Source organism: Anomalospiza imberbis, chromosome 5 (assembly GCF_031753505.1).
Source record: "Anomalospiza imberbis isolate Cuckoo-Finch-1a 21T00152 chromosome 5, ASM3175350v1, whole genome shotgun sequence".
Taxonomy (NCBI): Eukaryota; Metazoa; Chordata; class Aves; order Passeriformes; family Viduidae; genus Anomalospiza; species Anomalospiza imberbis.
Genome location: NC_089685.1, coordinates 50,063,442 through 50,080,956, shown reverse-complemented (window position 1 = coordinate 50,080,956; position 17,515 = coordinate 50,063,442). Strand labels below are relative to the sequence as shown.

The following is a 17,515-nucleotide window of genomic DNA, read 5'->3' as shown; positions in this document are numbered from 1 at the left end:
ATTTGCCACTTTTTAGAATAAATTTTCTATCCTCATGCTTTCTTTGTTTTGTTTAAATCATCAGGGTTGCTATCAGTGTTTTCCAGACGTGGAATGTTATTAAAAGTGTTATAAGAAGCTGTGGAGATGTGAGCAGTAACTGGACAAAGCGGATCACTGGCTATGGAGGCTGGGTATGCTGTCTCCCTTTTCTCCCACCTTTTTGTTGGCACAATAGGCAACAGGAATGCCTGACTCCCTTGTAATGTCAGTGAGTGAAGTATACAATGTGGCTTCTGCTTGGGGTTTATCCCTTAGTTTGTTGATACCCCCTCAGTGCCCTGTTTTTTTCTCTTTAGGCTGAAATTTCTCATTTAAAGACTACCCAAATCCCACCCAACTCATGGGGTTCCATTCAGAGGGGAGGCACCTGCCACTGTCAGATGCTGGAAGTCAGATGCTGGTCTCCCTGGGGAGATGAGCAGAGCTGCTGCCAGCAGTACTTACCCCGAAAAGAGAGGAGGATTTAGTGGCTGGAGCCCCCAGTACAACTGACCCTGTCTGCATTTCTGCAACAGAACCAGACCGTGCTCTCAGGCCCACACTGACCTCCCACATGAGCACTCTTTTAGTTTCCTTGCACCTTCTTTTTGCTGCTTGTTATTTCTAATTACCAACCCCTTTCTTCCCACAGACTTGCAGGCTTCCTGTCAGGTGCCTCTGCCAGAAGCTGGTGCCTGCAGCCTTGCTTGTTGCTGCCTTTTGGTGGGCCATGAATTATGGACTGTAGAATTAGCACACAGAATTACAACAGGAGGTCATTGCTGGACACTGACCAACATCACTAACACCCCAGTGGTGGCAGCTGGTTTGTTTTTCAAATTTACACTGATAAAAATCTCTTTAATATTTAAACTTAGGCGAGTGCTGGGTCACTGCTGTTTCATATCTTTTTTAAAGAAAAAACTTTTAAAATAAGGAGGTTGTTGCTGGATAACTGCCTGACTTGCTAGTTTTGAAATGTGACTCCAGGCAATTAGAAAGTCTGTCTTTTTTGTGTTTATTTTAATGCAATATAAAGTGTCTATTTCCTATAAATGAGTTTGTTAAAGAGATTCTGGATGTGAGGAAAACTGAAGGCATGCTGGCCATCCTTTACATTTTAACACTGTAAAAGCAATAGTAAAGATTAAAACCGTGATACTTTTTTAAAATTAAATTGTTGCTTCAAACCTTTTGCAGTGTTTGCTTTATTTTCCAAGACTGCTATCACACATTAATGGCAATATCCTCTGCCCCTTTTCGAAGTAAAACTAGGAGCTGCCCAGAACAAAACCCCAAGAACTTGACGGATTGTGAGAAGGGATTTTCTCAGAGGATGCGTGTCTTTTTGCAGGGCACGTGCCTGGGGGGAATAAGAAGCTGGAGGGGAACATGAGCACAACTTACAGGATGCAGATTGCCGAGGTGTCACCCTCCTGGACTGCATGGGTGGCCATTAGGGAAGAGCCGAGTTTTTCCTCCCTCAACATCTCCCATTTGTGCCTGGTTATTCTCTCTATATCTGAGTGCATCTTCTGTTTTTGCTGTTGAAGCTGGTTTTCAGTATCCAGCTATAGACTCAGTGAGAGAAAATGAAAGTGCAGCTCTGTGGTTTGGGTATTCCCCTCAGCACAGGGGATGCCTGCTTCTTGCCCAGACAAGCAACTCCTACCCTTAAGTGTTATTTTTAAAACAGGAAAATACAATTTTCAATGGATTTGTGATCTAAGCACTCATCAGAGAAGTTAAGAGTTTCAAGTTCGAGTCTCTGCTTAAAATGAGACAAGGAATTCTTCTTTAGTGAAGACAAATGCCAATTTAAGCATGTTGAGGAACATGCTTCCTCTCCTTAATGAATGGTGCCTAAATCCCATTATGATCCTAACTGCCCATCTCAAAAATGTTTCTGGGAAAAAAAAATGAAGCTCCACTAAACTATTTCATTTGACAGTTTCATGCAAAGGATTTTGAAATATCTTTGAATGACTTGAAATGCAGAGCAAAAGGAAAGCAGGCAAAGAAGGAATATAAAAGGTAATGGCTCCAGCATACCCCAGAAATTCAAACAGCAGCAGCAGCATATCTTCGAGTGTCATATTTTTTCAAAATGCTCTCAAGCTGATGTGCCCTTCAGCAGCAGGTAGGCAAGTTTTTTCTGGAAAAGCACAGTTCACACACCTGGAACTGGAGTCACACACAGGCCAGAAGCTGGCCCACATAGCCAAAAAGACTAAAGTTTTATCAGTGAATTGACTGCTCCATTGAGCTCCTTAATAGCAGTGTGATAGAGAAATATGTTAAAAGTTATTATTTAGTAAATGGTAAAATTTAACATGAGGAGGGTCTAATAAACGAACTATTCATATGTAATAAAAGTACCAGCTATGAAAAAATAGACTCTTCCCAGCTGGGTCAATTTAATACTACCAAATACTTATTTCTAGATAAATAACCTTTATGCACAGGGCACCAGTGATGAACAGGAGACTCTTCACTGCCTATTTCATCCAAGAGCTGCTTGGGATGACTCTGCTTTTTCCCACTCTTGTATTGCATCACCAGAGAGGGGAATTCCATCATCCAGCATGTATGGAGCAAAGCACAGTCTCAAGGAATACAAAATTAAATCCCAGCAAAATAAAACACAAAGCAAATGGCATTCAAAGCCACAGCAAGCAGCACCAACTGGAGTAGCAGGGAGCAGTCAGTGCCAGGCTCCTCTTTCACCTGTGGAGCACAGTTAGTTAATCCTTTAGTCAGAGCCCCACAGTGACTCAGGGGACCCAACGTCAATTCTGTTTTTTTCACTGCACACTTCCTGATATGTGACAGGATTTACGGCACTTGATTTTCTTCCACATCCTGTGTCTGCTTGTTCACAGGTGAAGGAGCCACACTGGTTTCTCACCTCACAAACATTCGGTTTCCAGAAGCAGAGGGGATAGAGGAGCAAGAGCCTTAAAGAAATGCTCTGAGATCCAGGATTCATAATTACTTGGGCACTCTCTGCCCAGCCACAGGCAATATTACAATGCATGCGAGGTGAGGCTGTGCTGATGGGCACCACACAAAATCAAGCCCTGAACACTCTCCATACAGAGGTACAAAGACCTCCATCACACTTCCTCTGCTCCTAGAAACTGCAACATCAGCACAAGACCATGATTCCCTCTGGCTTCTGCTTTTGGAGACACAAAGTTCACTGAGGAGCAGCCTCGGCTCAGCCACTACACAGAAGAAAAGCAAACACCCAACAGTGGTGATGGGTCCTTCTTCCCACTGATTAAACAAGACCCACAAGATTGGAATGCTCTTATGATACAGATTTCCCTTCAGCATTCTTCAGCTGACAGAAGTGCAAAGGTTATCAATGGTTTGCAAACAAAGAGATTTCTAGCATGGATTTCCCAAAGAGCTTAAATTTCCAGCAAAGTGTATAACAAAGTAAAATGAGGGGGAAAAAAAGAAGGAAAAAAATTATGGCAAAAACACTACAGATAGGAAACGGGTCTCCAACATTTCCTCAGGTTAAGTAATTAAAAAGAAAGTCCAGAAATTCAGAGCACTGAAATTAGTGCCACTAACATATCACAATCAGTTTCAACTAACATAAAAGCTGGCTTGAAAGTCATCAATGTTGCATTTGGTCGTACATGGCACAGTCAGAAACTTCTAACACAGGACAATCCAGTCTTTAATAATAGGAATGGGATTTAGTTGCAGTATTCTAACCAGTAATTCTAACTGAAGACTTTGGTATGCTTTCCTGAATAATTAACACCTTACCTGTAACATAGGAACCTTCACTGAAATAATTTTCTTTATAGTTTTTCCAACCCTTAATCATTAGCCTCTAGCAGTCGAATGGTGAAGCTGAAAAACTCTGCAGTATTTTACTAATTGTTAATGTTTACACATGCTAAAAGTGGAATTTGGACTGTGAGGGGAGGCACAGCTGCCAGCTGCAGTCCACAAAAGAACTGTTTAATAATACAGCCCACTTAGCAATGATGATAAGGGCCAGTGTTTTAAATTCACTCTCCCTGTCATAAATGTGAAATTACAGAATGATTGGTACTGTAACTGGAAGTTCTCCTGCATTTCATAATACATTATTGAAGATGCTGTCAGTCATTTGATTTAAGTAATATATCATATTTTTTTCTATATATCTGTAAATTACCAAAATAAAAATTAAAATACCAAAATAAAAATACAAACTGGGAAATGGGAAGCTCGTTCCAGGAGGGTTTGGGACAATCTGCTGCTCTCCAGCTCATTTCTTGCTGTCAGGAAATGTAGATAATATTTTTGTTAAGCTTTTATTTCCAGTGAACATTTCTTGTGTAACTTAGCACAACCAATTTGGCATTGGACAACTGGAGGGAAAGTTACTTCCATCCACATGTGGACAGAGCCAATAATGATGCACCCCAAAGCATTAAAAATAGCAAGAAAAGCTTCATAGTTTATTTATAGTTTAACCTTAAGAAAATAATGTTTCCAGTAACATCATCTGCCTCACTCAGCTGCTACCTGGCAATGTGGACACAAAGTAAGAGAACTTACATAGATGAACACCCCACAAACCAGCTGAGTCAGAAAGCAGGAACATCAACACACTGAAAGTCTTCCCAACAAATGGCTCCTCTAAATGCACCCTCTAGCCCAGAGCAGAGCCCCCCACAACTTGAAAGCAAAACAACTCCTGCAATCCTGCAGAAGATCCCTGCATCAGACAGCCAAGGCTACCAACTGGAACCTGAATCCACACCCAAAAAACTCCCCCAAAAACAACCAAACAACAAAAAAACATCAAGAGGCAAAGTTGCTTGCAGGATTGAGGCCAAACAGTGCTACTTGGCCTGTTTGTTGACAGCTTTGCAGTCCTGACACAGATGGAAGAGCCAAACTTTGCTCTCCCCTTTGCACACCTGAGGAACTCAAAGGAAAATGTTCATTGCAATTATGCAGTAGTGCTCTTTACATCATGAGAAGCCATGAATGTTTAAGACTTCCTTTTTTGAGAGCACAAAGTTTTAAATCAGAAAAAAACCGAGCTGTGTGGATTTTTCTCAAAAGGTTATTTAAGTCTGTGCTGCTTCCTCATCTTCCAGGGCATCTACATGCTTATATTGTTTCCAGGCCTTTAAATTACATTGTTTGAGAATGGCTCCTAGTTGATTCCCGGGCCCCACTTCATACGTGTAAGGAAATTCTGTTCCTTGCTTTCTTTCGTACACTGAGTGCATGGTCTGCTCCCACAGAACAGGTGACACCACCTGCTTCACTAACAGCTTCTGAATGTGCTTTGAGTGCATGTACTTTTTGCCATCAACATTGGAATACACACAGAGCAGCGGTTTCTGAATTTCAATCGATTTTAGCACTTCAGCCAGTGGCTCTACTGCTGGTTCCATAAGTCTGGTATGAAAAGCCCCACTGACTGGAAGCATTTTTGTACGTTTAAAGTAATATTTTCGGGCATTCTCCTGCAAAAACTCCAAAGCCTATAAAAGAGAGAGAGAAGTGAGTCTTGCACAACAAAGGTTTTCTCAGCCACCCCAAAAGAATCACCTCACCAGACTTACTGTGATAAAGGGAATCCTTTCCCTACCCAACAACTGAACACATGCTGGAAAAAAAAACCCCACAGATCAAATACTTTTCTCTGGACAAACTAAGGCCTTACATAACACCCACACAGAAGTGCAAAGTAAAAGTTTTTAAAAAGTGAAATGCTCAGTTCAACTGAAGGAATAGTTAGTCTGAAGCAATACCTGTAAGTGTCCTGCAATGACTCTGCTGTCTGGAAACAGATAGTTTGAAACTGTGCACACGGGGTTCTCTATACCCAGCGATTCACAGTGTTTACGGGCTTCCAGGCAGGCAAATTTGTAATTTGCCTCTCGCCGGCCGACAACCGAGAGCATTCCACTGGGGACAGCTTCCGACGCCTTTTGCATGGCTTCGGCGCGCACTTTCACCGCGTACAGCGCTACGGAGAGAAACAGAGATGCTGCGTCAATGTGAGCGCGGGCACCTGCGCGCAAGAAAGGGCAGCTGTTCACTCTCGTGAAACGTCAATGCTTTTAATGCCGTATTACACGCGTTAAAGCGAACAGTCGAAGTAGAAAGTAAAATCCGTCCTCTAATTAAAAACAAAAAGCAGGAGGGACACAGTGATAACAGGCAAGGCTTTGGAAACAGCACGGGCCCGGGCTGGGAAAACCTAGCAGGGAGCTCGGCGCGTCCCCCAGGCACCTTCGGCAAAGCCCAGGGCTCCAGCGAAGACCAGCGCCGCGAACTCCCCCACGCTGTAGCCGGCGGCCGCCACGCAGCGCTCCACGACCTGCGGGGACACAAGAGCCGAGCGGCGCCTCAGCCGCACCGCGGGGCAGGCCCCGGGCGCCGCCGCCCCGACCCCCCGCGCGGCCCCTCACTTCAGGCTGCAGGTGGTTGAGCTTCTCCACGGCGGCCAGGGAGGCGACGAACACGGCGGGCTGGCAGTGCTGGGTGCGGTCCAGCGCGTCCCGCGGCCCCTCCAGGCAGAGGGAGAGCAGGTCGTAGCCCAGCACCTTCTCGGCCAGGCGGTACATGTCCCGCACGCCGGGGTACTGCTGCAGCCCGCGGCACATCCCCACGAACTGGCTGCCCTGCCCGGGGAAGAGCAGCACCGTGCCCTCCCGGGGGCAGCGCCGCTCCCGCCTCGCCGCCGCCGCCGCCGCGCCCGGCTCCTCGGCCTCCACCGAACTCTGCAGGAGGTCGCTCAGGGTCGCCGCCCGGTCCCCAGCGCCGGGGCGGGAGCTGCCCCACCGCCGCGCAGCGCCGCGGAGGCCGCCGCGCCCGCTGCAGCCACCAAGCCGCCATGGCGCCGCGGCCCAGCCGCCCATGGCCGCCGCCCGGGAACGGGCGTTGCCACGGGAACGGGGCGGCCCCCGCCGGCAGCTACTGCCGGGCTGGGCGCCGGCAGAGGGGACGGGAAGGAAGGAAGGGAGGGAGGGAGGGAGGGAGCGAGCGAGGGAGATCGGTCGGGCCGCCCTGGGCCCAGCCCGCGCCAGGCGCCTCCGCCCGCCCCGCGCCGAGAGCCCGCCCCCGGGCGGGGGAGGCCGCGGGGGCGGCGCTTGGCTGCCCGGGCAGAGCGGGCACGGCCGGCGGCAGCAGCAGCGCGGCGCAGGAGGAGGTAACGCCGGCGCTGCCCGCGGCACGGCTCGGGGTGGGACGGGACAGGGAACCCGGGGAGCGCAGCCCCGCAGCCTCGCCGGAGGGGCCGCCCGACCCCACCCCGGTCCCCGCGCGGGTCCCGGCGCTCCCGGAGCGCTGCCGCCGCCGGGACCCCGCCGCGCCCCGGGCGCCCTCGGCTGCCCCGCGGGTCGGCAGAGAGGACTGAAGGGGCGATCCTGCTCCCCGCTGCTGGCGACACCTCCGTGCCGGCCAGCCGGGATGCCCCGGGCAGGACGGGACCTGCGGTGCCACATGGAGACGGGCGGGGCGGGCAGCTCAAGGGCGGACAGGACTTGGGCAAACACTCACGGCTTTTCGTGCCGGCGTTTAGCATAGAAAGTGCTTTAAAATAAACAAACCAAACCACCAAGCTAGGAAACTTGTTCTTAATTTTGATCCGGCACACGAGCTTTTCAGTGGTTGACAGCTGTGCGCGCACGGCAGAAAGGCAGAAGCTGTTCCTCTGGACCCACGGGACCGGCGGCTCTGCCGCGCACACGGGGCACATTCGCTCTCCACGCTCGGAGAAGTTTTCACGCTGCTCTTTGACTAAAGGTATCTTCCTTCAGTGTCGCCGAGTAGCATTTCTTTAAGGGTGAAAGAAAGGGCTTTGGCTTTCAGTTCCGAGTTTTTGAGTGATACTTATAAATCAGCCCGAAATGCACTGTGATATAATTGGAGCGTTCAACGCTAAGATTATTTTTTAAAAAGAGAAAGTTGGCGTGCCGGAGTGACAATTGTGTAACGACTTTGCGTGAAGTAAGGTTGTGAAACAGTATCAAGCATTGAGTCAGAGCAGTTCAGTAAAAGAGACTGTAAGTACAGCTTGGGAGAAGGAAAACGTGTCATGATAGCAAGAAACTATGTTGACTTTTTATTTTTCTCACTTTTCTATTCTCTGTGTTATTTTGTATGATGATTTCTTCCATTGTGTCAACCTCCAGATAAAATACCTAGAAGTGCTCAAGTTAGATGAAATATATGGGCAGTAACATAGGAGATATGTGACCATATCCCAGCCCGTGGCTGCCTCTACCTCTAACATAAGTGTCAGTGGGAAGAGACTGAGAGTAAATGGCAAATTCTCCCAGCAAAAATCTTGCTCCAGTATGTATTTCAGTTCCCTGCATGTGCTTAAATCAAAGATTTATTTGCACAACTTGTGCTCTGCCACATTGAAAGAAGTGTAACCTGGGGAGTGAGATTTGTTTTCTTTCCATCTGTACATCTTGCATTATAGTCTTCAATAAATACAGTATTTAAAAAAAATTCTAAATATATACTATAAACATATGCACTTATTAGATATTTATATTCTATAACATTTATTGTTTGAAGTGCCTCTATTACTTGAGATTAGATAACCTGCTTTTTTTTTTTTTGTGGTAGCTGTATTCTTTTGTCATGGATTGTGATATAAATTTGATTTTAGTGTTGCACCTTCCCAGGAATTCAAACTACAACACACATAAATAGTTTATCAATATAAATTAAGTATGTTGTCTTTAATTTTTCAGACAGCTATCTTGGGAAAAAGCCTTCTTCCTGGGGAAAATTTGCATGCTGCCTTTCAGACCTGGGCAGAGTCTTTTTTGCCCTTAAAAAAAAGTATGGTAGAGGATGAGAGGGAGAGTGTGTGTCTTGGGGACCCCCTTCCATAGTATGGTCCCAGCCTTGGCAGTCCACCTCCAAGCACTGGGAACCCCAGGGCTGCCAGGGTGATTTAGCCCAGCTAGGAGATTTTTGTTTGTGTTTTTAATGTGATTTTTAAGCCCCATGTGACTGGGTAGCCAGCCCCAAGCTGCACAAGAATGGAACTAATCAAAAGTTTTTCAGCACAGGGATGTAAGGAAATGGGATGAAAGCAATTCTCCTTTCCTACCTTCCTTCTCCTTCCTGCTGACAGAGTGCCCCAAGGAGGGAAAGGCACCTGTCTTTCAGAGACCTCCTCAAGGCAAAGAAGTGTTTTAGTTCATTTTTCATCAGGCTGAAGCAACCCAGCTGCTCTGTCGTGATATATCTAATCCCACCTACAGAGCAGCCTATCCCTTTCTTTGGGTGCACAGTGTTTTTTCCAGAAAGAGGACACAGAAAGCTTCTGTTAGTTTTTTCTTTATGTTATACCACCACAGAAAAACAGCAGAGAGAAGCCCATTAGGCAGCAAGTTTAATTACTGCAGCTTTTCCTCCCCTTTATTTCTCCTTTTATTTTATGTAGCTGGAACCATCTTTGGGTGGGTCAGATGTTTTGAATACCTAGAATAATTATTCTAACATGTACATAAATCAAAGTGGCCTAGTGCAGCCCTTACTGCACTGCTGAAACTACCTGAAGTCACACTAGGGCTAAACAGAAAAGGGGCAGCATGATGAAGAATATGTTGCAGGGCAGAGATAAGAAGTGGAAAAGAAGCAAATGAGTTAAGTGTGTGTGAGAAGGAAATATTTCCAACCTTGGTGGTTCTTAGAGGCAGATATCTGCTGGGTACACTGCAGATATCATTCACAGACATCCAGCATTCTTCAGCATGAAAATGAGGGTGCAAGGATATTGTGCAACTCACCCTGGAGCTGGGATATTATTGGGAAAGTAGTTATTATTTCTAGGTTGAGTAATGCTGCTGCAGCCAGTGGGGCTGTGTTAGCAACTCTGTGGTGTGTCAGTTCTCACCGATTCATTTCAGATCATCAGCTGTACACGGAAAGGAAGGCAGGGCTGATGAACCTCTGCTCACATTCCTTTTAGAAAATGTACAGGGTGTTCTGTAAACATTGCACAGCTCTTGTACTGCACAGGTAAACAAAGACTGCAGCACTGGCCAATGCACAGACTCTCCTTTTACTCATTCTCATGCTAAAGACCTACATCAGGCAACCGGACACACACAGACGTGGCTTCTTCCATGCTGTTTTCTGAGTTACCTGTGCTTTTTTACGGAAAGTTGATACCAGTATTTAATTTCTTGGGAATGAAAACACAGGAACTCCCACTGCTGATGGACAGTGGTGGTCTTGCTGCCAGCACATCTTGCGCATGGTTTCGTCCCTCCTTCTTTTGCAATATAGAATATTTTGCCATGCTTGGGAAATCCTGAGGGATATGACTGGAAAATACAGCACATAATTAATTAATAGCAATAGTAGTTAAAAGACTGGGATACCAATATTCAATTCTAGACAGTATGTTCAATCTCTTAATTTCTATTTCCTGCCCTTTGCTGTGCATGAGTGGCTTCACTTCTCTTGTTTCTTTGCTTTGTGCCTTCCCTGTTTCTATTTCCCTGCCTGGTTTCTTTGTCTTAAGAATTACTTCAGTGTTCTTCCTCCAACGTGCATGGATATATAATTTATTCACTAATGACTGCCACAGAGCAGTATGTTTTCAATTTTATAGTATTTAGCACTTTCAGCTTACAGAACACTTTCAGACTTTGTTCTGTGGGAGGAAGTTGATAGAACCCCTGACAAAGTCTGTTGCTGAATGCTGTGAGGAGACCACCCTTATATTGTTAACATCCAAATAAAGCATAAAGCCCTTTGGGTTCTTGCTTATCACTTTTGAAAAAATAGTACTTGGCAGCCATGCTAGATTTGCACATATCACAGCATGTGTAGAGAGCTAAGCCTAGCCTCCCTGTAGGTAAAGCAAAAGGGTTAAAAATTAGTGAGATCTTATTAATTTTCAGTTTCTAACTTAGCCTTTGGGAATTACTCATCTGAAGGCAGCCAAAGAGAATCACTGTGCTCAGAGCTCTTGTTCCCATCACACCTTGTTGCTCCTGCACATGGCACTTGCTTCACATCCCAGTAAAAGCAGAGCCTTTCATGCTGTCAGTGGGGATGACAAGTGGTGCACACAGCAGCTGGCAGCCAGCTTCGTTGGGAAATAACAGCACAGACCTAAGTGCAGAACAGGGCAACTCCTCTGCTACACTTAAGATGCTTCCTCATAAGTAGAATCCACTAGACAGAAGTATGGCAGTAATGAGCCCTGCAGATTTTTCTTCCCTCCCTTGTCCATCCACCATCCAAGACCTAATTGATCCTATCACAGCAGAGTACCACATTGTCCTCCCCTCTCTCCTTCTCCGAAGCCTCAGGTCTGAATTCTTCCCTGCTTGGGTCTTTCACCCATTTTGTTCAGGTTTTGACCTTGACTTGTATCTCTGATGGCTTTGTCTGCTGCCTTTTTTGTGTATATTTCTATTCTGCCTCCTTCCCCCAAGCCCACAGCCCAGGCCTACCTGCCCCTTCTTGTTTAACCTCTCAACATTTCTCATCCTGTGTGCCTTACCAGTCCCTCCATGCTCAGTTTGCCTTCAAAACTCTGCTCTGCTTCTATCACCAGGATTCTTCCTGATCCCATGCAAACTGCATTGTGGTCCCAGCTACTGAAATCTCACACTCAATCTGTGTGGGCAGAGCCCTGAATGCAGGCACAAAAACCATAATGCAAGAACTTTCTTGCTGTCCAAGCTTACCCTGATCTCCAAACAGAAATTCACCATGTCAGAGCTGTGACAACGCAACCTCATCTGTGCCATTTCCTATTGGTTTAAGCACATCTGTCACAATAGGATTTCCTTTTCCCCACTCCCTGCCTCCTCATCCCAGCAGTCATGACTAAAGCAATAGAAGCTTTGAAATCCAGGGAAACACAACAGCCAAGACAGTATCAATATGGCACTTTTATCTGACAAGCATCTGAAGTGCTCATTGATCTAAAACTTTATTTTCTCTCCTGGGCCTTCTGCAGTGGCTCTTTCCCCCACTGCTGCAATCTCTTATAATCTCTCTCCTGCATAACAGATGAACAGAAATTGGGTGTGTTTACCTACTGTATATTTGAAAAAAACATCTTTCTGTTCTGCCCTTTTTTTATTGTAGCTCTAATGTTTACATTTCAGTAAACTAAGCACAACTCTTCTGTAGCATTTGGCCTTTGGCCAGAAAATCTGCAATGAAGCTTTTCCCTCCTTCCTTGCTTGCTGGTTTTCCTGCTGCCTGTACCCTAATTAAAGCAGCATGGCCTAGCAGAGCAAGGCATTACTTAGCCCTACTTCTGTAGGCAAATTTAATGGACTTGGCAGCTACAATTGCTGCAACTGATTGAATGCTTCGTGAAAGAGCCAAAGGTGTACTCCCCATGTAGCATCCAGATCACCTTTCTTGTTTAGCAAAACATCAGTTAAGTACCAGCCTTCCCATTATCCTCCCTGGTGTTTGTGTTCCAAGGCAGCTTCTCAAGTGTCTGCTACCGATTTACATCCCTCTGGCTCCCACTGAGCATCCTGCAGACAGCATCTCACATTATTGTGCTTGAGCACAGGAAAGCACATCTTCTTTTCTTCCTTGGCTCTGCCATTTCATTGAGGGAATGGGACTTTTGGTGAATACAGAAATACACGCTTCTTACTGCATTTATTTATTTTCCAAGTGCATTTCATATAACATCAAACTGCTTTATTCCTCTGCCATACTTATGGGTGAGGATATTTCTGTAGGTAAAATTCAGTAATCTTCATGCACTCAGCTGAGAGAGAAGTAAAGGCCCCACTTCCCACCGGCTCCGCCCTCCCCAGGGACATATTCCTTTACAGATGTATTGGTACAAGATCCATTAATTTCAGCTGCAGTCTCTCAGTAACAGCACTAGGCTGTGGATCAGATCTTACATGCCTATTTTAAAAATCTGTTAAAATGGAAACTTTTGCAGTTGCATTTTAAAAGTTCTCTGCCAATCAGTGTTTGGTTTTGTTTCAGGTTCACTGTCTCAATGGAAGTGGTACCAGCCTGGGCCCCAGCAGTAGGTTTCACACTCCTGCCACATGCAGGAGGATTTTTAGGAAGCAATATAACCAAAAGGGAAATCCCAACATGGTATCAAACTCTACAGAAGCCATCCTGGTGTCCACCTAACTGGGTGTTTGCTCCTGTTTGGGGAACTCTCTATACATCTATGGGGTATGTTTTTCACATTATATTAAGGCTCAAAGTTGCATTTGGTACAATGCTGGACCAGAGGATATGACTGTACTCCTGTGGCTGTATGTTTGTAAGAAACTGTGTTAACCTGCCTCTTTAACAGGTAAAAACATGTTTTGGGAGTCGTGTGTGGGTTTGATTGGACATTTTGTATGCAGAACTATCCTCATCAAAAGCAGGAACTTGAAAAGCTGCCATTAATTTGCTTTCCTCATTCATTCTGAGGGGAAGACCTGCCAAGCTGCAAACAGCAGAGCAAGGCAGCACTGGGATTTCTTCTAAGTATATCCTTCAGTAGTTTTAAGAAAATTTAAAAAAAAAGGATGCAGGAAATTAGGATAGAACTGTTCTAACAGAGCTCAATAATGCAATGGATGAAACTGAATGCTAGACTGGCACTCCCATTTTGGTTTCATTTTCTTTCCAGAAAAGCTTTGTAATTTTTATAGCCTCATGTCCTGTCCCTCCCTACCAGTCTTCTCTTTTCATTCCCCTCACACAGACTGTACTTTTAAACTTATTTAAGTGGAATACTTGTGTAGTTGAAGATTTAACATTTGAATGAGATCATTACTGACCTGTGAATATAAACACGCCTTTTATCAAGGACAAAAGAGCTGGGTGGCTTTCCCAACTTCCTTCAAATTGATTGCGCAATCTGTAACCCTGTGTCTGGATTCCTCACCACGAATCTGGGTAGCAGGTTAAAATACCTTAAAAAAGTCCAGATTGTAACAGCTTATCACTTATTTTGGTAATAGCAGAATCCATGTATCCTAAGGTGGGTGGTCTTGGTTATGTATTATACATCCAGCCCAGTGAAAAGATCATACTTAGTACCAGCCATCTAATCCACCATGCACACACATTCCTTGACTGACCAAGACATTTCATTCCTCCAGAATCTCAAATATAAGGAAAGCAACAAATAACTAACAGCAAGATTGAATAAGCTTACCTGTCTTTCTTGACACTTAGCTTCTTAGATTTGTACATCACAGTATTGGTCTAAAGTTGAAGTCAGGAGTATGAACAAGTTGAAGTCCACGCTGTGCTTTGGAATTCACTTAGGAAACGGAAGCTTCTAATGTTTGCCCTGCCCCAGCTTGATTCTATTTTCATTATTCTCTGCAATCAAACTGACAAAATTGTTCAGTCCCTGTGAAAGTAATGAAAGTGATCAAAGGGTTCTTCCTGCTCCCTATACTCAACTATGCTTTGGGATCCTACTCAATGCCATTCATTTCATCCACTTACAAACTGGGGTTTGATTAATTTTTAAAAAAACTTTAAAGCACCATGTCCCAGTACCAAAACAAAGTTTCTTCACTATTTGCATCTTAGACTTGTTTCCGTTTTAACATTGCATTCTTTTTTTAAGACAGAAATGCAGTAGGTTATCTGCTTCTATACACTTAAAAGTAAGAATTCTGGCATGACTGGAATTTTTCTCTCTCCATGTTGTTATCCAGCTGATCAAACATGTGCTGTAAGTTACTTTGCCAAGCAGGGCCTGGATATCTCAATCTTCCAAATTAATCTAGACCCTGGCACTGAACTTATTTCATGGATCAAGAATGTGTGGTAGCTTTAAACAGTGTAGTGAATGACACTTCCCCTTTGCTTTCTGCAGATACGGCTCCTACCTGGTGTGGAAGGAACTGGGGGGCTTCAATGAAAAGTCAGTGGTTCCTCTGGGTCTGTATGCAGGGAACCTGGCATTAAACTGGGCATGGACTCCAATATTTTTTGGAGCTCACAAAATGGGATGGGTAAGTAGAACACTAAGGTAATAGCATGCAAGGTTTGTGTCATCATCTCTTCTCCCTGAAAATGTGCCTTAATACAAAATACGGCTTGCAGAACTTTTATAAAATTCTCTTTAATGCATGCCAGCAGCCACCTGAGAGAATTTACAGATCTAGACCATCCTTAAATTGATAAGATTTCAAGGAGTTTTGTGCCAGCCTTTGGTAAGAGCTTTGTCCGACTAGAAAATATAAACATTTATGCTTTATTGCAATTCCTGGGTCTCTCTGGCGAACAGTAGTGATAAGCAGCTAATTACAACATAATTCAGGAGATCAACACCCTTTTTAGAAAAGACTAATTTTCTGCAGCTCTCTGTAGAGCTCAATTATTCTCCAAAATAAGAATTGGTAATAAAAAAAATATTTGCCTGGTTCTCTAGCTGTACATGCAATGCTGTAACAGGGAAAGACTCTGCAATCCATTAGAAATTCATTCACGCCTCATCTCTTCAGGTAACATGAACAAATTGGACAGGCTTGCTTGCTCCAACTTACTCTGGGAAGTGTCTCACTGCCCACTAAAGAGGGTATGGGTCAAAGAGACTTCATGCTCCATCTCTGCTCTTAGCTGTAATGCCCTTTCTTGTATTGTTTTATGACTCAAAGTGGTTTGTAACTCAGTAGAAATCTACCTTTTTCTGCTGGCTGGTTTTCTGAGAAGGATTTAACTCACAGAGGGATAGAATAGGTGCCAGAGCTAGGTGGAAAGTGACACACAGGAAATGCAACGAGTAAAATAAAACTAACCACCTTCTGTGTTTCAGGGGCTGGTGACTCTCCTGCTTACAACTGGTACAGCAACAGCTACCACTGCTTCCTGGTACAACATCAACAAAACAGCAGCTTATTTGATGGTTCCTTATTTAGCTTGGCTAAGCTTGGCTTCTGCACTCAATTATCGGATCTGGAAGGACAATCGCAACAAGAAAAAACCTGAATAAGCCGTTTTCAGCCAAAACCATTTTTTTCCACAATAATTTTTTATATAAAGTTATGGCCTTATTTTATTTTTAGCTGAACTACTTCTGCCCTAACTTTGGTAATTACAAGTTGACAAAACAAATACAACTTTACTAGGCAAGCCACAACGGGGTGTATGCCTGACTGGGTTTTATAGCAAACTTAAAGAGTCTTGATTGAAAAGTGGTAAGTGCTGTGTTCCAGTATTATGTGTTACATGACAACAGCATTGTAACTGTTACCAGAAGAAAGCAGGAACTCAAACTTCCTTATGTTCAGCCACACACTAACACAGTTTCTAGAATGGTGTTCCTAACAGTGACAGGGATGATTGTGGCCTGAATCTTTCATATTTACCACTAGGCACAGTGCTTTTGTGCTATACGTCCCACTACAGCCACCAGATACTTGTCTTCTGGCCACTGTACTCTGTAAACGTGTAAGACAAGCTCTTTTTAACAATTTGTGCCTTCCCACTTTGAAGAACTGTACATGCATTCAGCTAAATGCATTAAACTACACTTAAACTTAATAACCTTGTTCCTTGCTGGTATTGTTTTAAATTGTTTTGAGCAGAAAAACACTGAAGGCAGCAGGATGCTACAGCCTCAAAGACAGCCCCTTTATCTCCTCTCCTCACCTTTGCAATGGCCAAGACAAACCAGGAAATTCAGAGCACCTGTAAGAAACTGTGAGAACCCAGTCACAACATTTCTTTAATCAAATTTAAGTAAGCAGCCCAAACCAGTTCAGGTTCCCCTTTAGCAGGCCAGCATAGTGTGAGCATCACTTCTGGCTGTACAACCCCGCTCTCCCTTCTGCCTCACCTCCACAGCAACTGGATTTTCTCAAGTTTATTTCTCTAGCCTATGTTCCAGTCCGTGGAACAGTGCAGGTTCCTGTAGACCAGCCTGAAATAGCCTCAAATATTCCTTTTTGTTCCTGATTGTGATGGACAATGCACTGCATCTTTGCAAAGCTGGAAGCAAGGTTTAGAACGCTTACACAATTTTATAACTGTACTTTCCTCTCAAGCACATCCTAATTGCTGCAAACTGTCTTAAATAATTACTACCCATGCAATATATATGTCATGGCAGGCAGCAGAATTTTCTGCAGCTTGCACATAAAATAGCTAAATTTCAGCCAAGTGACCCTGGTTTGAGGAAGGATTAGGAATGATTCATTTCAAATGTGTACCCACTGCCAAATACCCCTCTCTTAGGCCCTAAACTTCAAAGACTTGGGCTTCTAGCAGAGTTTTCAAAACTCCTTTCATTCCTTTAGGCTTCTGCATTCCTGTGCTGCTCCAGACATTGCATCCTGCTCACATCCTCAAAAATCTGCTTTCTTTAAGGGGCAGGCTAAGGATGACAGCCAGTGGTACAAGCTTCCTAAATCCTGCGGGGTTGGTTTTTCTCTTTTTAAATAAGGAAAATGGGAAGATCCATGAAATCTTTAGTCCTATTAACCCATAGTTCATTGCACTGAAATATCCTATTATTATTATATTA

General features: G+C 44.5%; 2 protein-coding genes across 3 annotated transcripts; one reads left to right on the top strand and one right to left on the bottom strand.

Annotated features, from left to right (window-relative positions):
* Positions 1–4,462: 4,462 nt before the first annotated feature.
* MCAT (malonyl-CoA-acyl carrier protein transacylase) lies at positions 4,463–7,057 on the bottom strand. Its single transcript, XM_068190620.1, has 4 exons — positions 6,465–7,057; positions 6,286–6,373; positions 5,802–6,019; positions 4,463–5,531 (listed from the first exon to the last, which is right to left on the bottom strand). The coding sequence occupies exons 1-4, from the start codon at positions 6,912–6,914 to the stop codon at positions 5,109–5,111; spliced, it is 1,179 nt and encodes a 392-aa protein (XP_068046721.1). The 5' UTR covers positions 6,915–7,057; the 3' UTR covers positions 4,463–5,108.
* A 123-nt stretch (positions 7,058–7,180) lies between these two features.
* Positions 7,181–16,536, top strand: TSPO (translocator protein). 2 transcript variants are annotated; one of them, XM_068190619.1, is made up of 4 exons: positions 7,181–7,204; positions 13,009–13,209; positions 14,864–15,002; positions 15,806–16,536. In XM_068190619.1, exons 2-4 carry the CDS (start codon positions 13,022–13,024, stop codon positions 15,980–15,982), a joined length of 504 nt encoding a protein of 167 aa, XP_068046720.1. In that variant the 5' UTR covers positions 7,181–7,204; positions 13,009–13,021; the 3' UTR covers positions 15,983–16,536. The 2 variants fall into 2 exon arrangements, with proteins under 2 accessions (XP_068046720.1, XP_068046719.1); XM_068190618.1 differs by lacking the exon at positions 7,181–7,204 and adding an exon at positions 7,291–7,800.
* The last annotated feature ends 979 nt before the right edge of the window (positions 16,537–17,515 follow it).

Bases quoted from the DNA above. Each gene is read 5' to 3' on its own strand.
- MCAT (XM_068190620.1), bottom strand. From the start codon at position 6,914: ATGGGCGGCTGGGCCGCGGCGCCATGGCGGCTTGGTGGCTGCAGCGGG. The intron at 6,374-6,464 runs GTGAGGGGCCGC...GTGTCCCCGCAG, and splicing joins TCAACCACCTGCAGCCTGAA to GTCGTGGAGCGCTGCGTGGC. The intron at 5,532-5,801 runs GTATTGCTTCAG...TCTCTTTTATAG, and splicing joins TCATTGCAGGACACTTACAG to GCTTTGGAGTTTTTGCAGGA.
- TSPO (XM_068190619.1), top strand. From the start codon at position 13,022: ATGGAAGTGGTACCAGCCTGGGCCCCAGCAGTAGGTTTCACACTCCTG. The intron at 13,210-14,863 runs GTATGTTTTTCA...TGCTTTCTGCAG, and splicing joins ACTCTCTATACATCTATGGG to ATACGGCTCCTACCTGGTGT. The intron at 15,003-15,805 runs GTAAGTAGAACA...TCTGTGTTTCAG, and splicing joins GAGCTCACAAAATGGGATGG to GGGCTGGTGACTCTCCTGCT.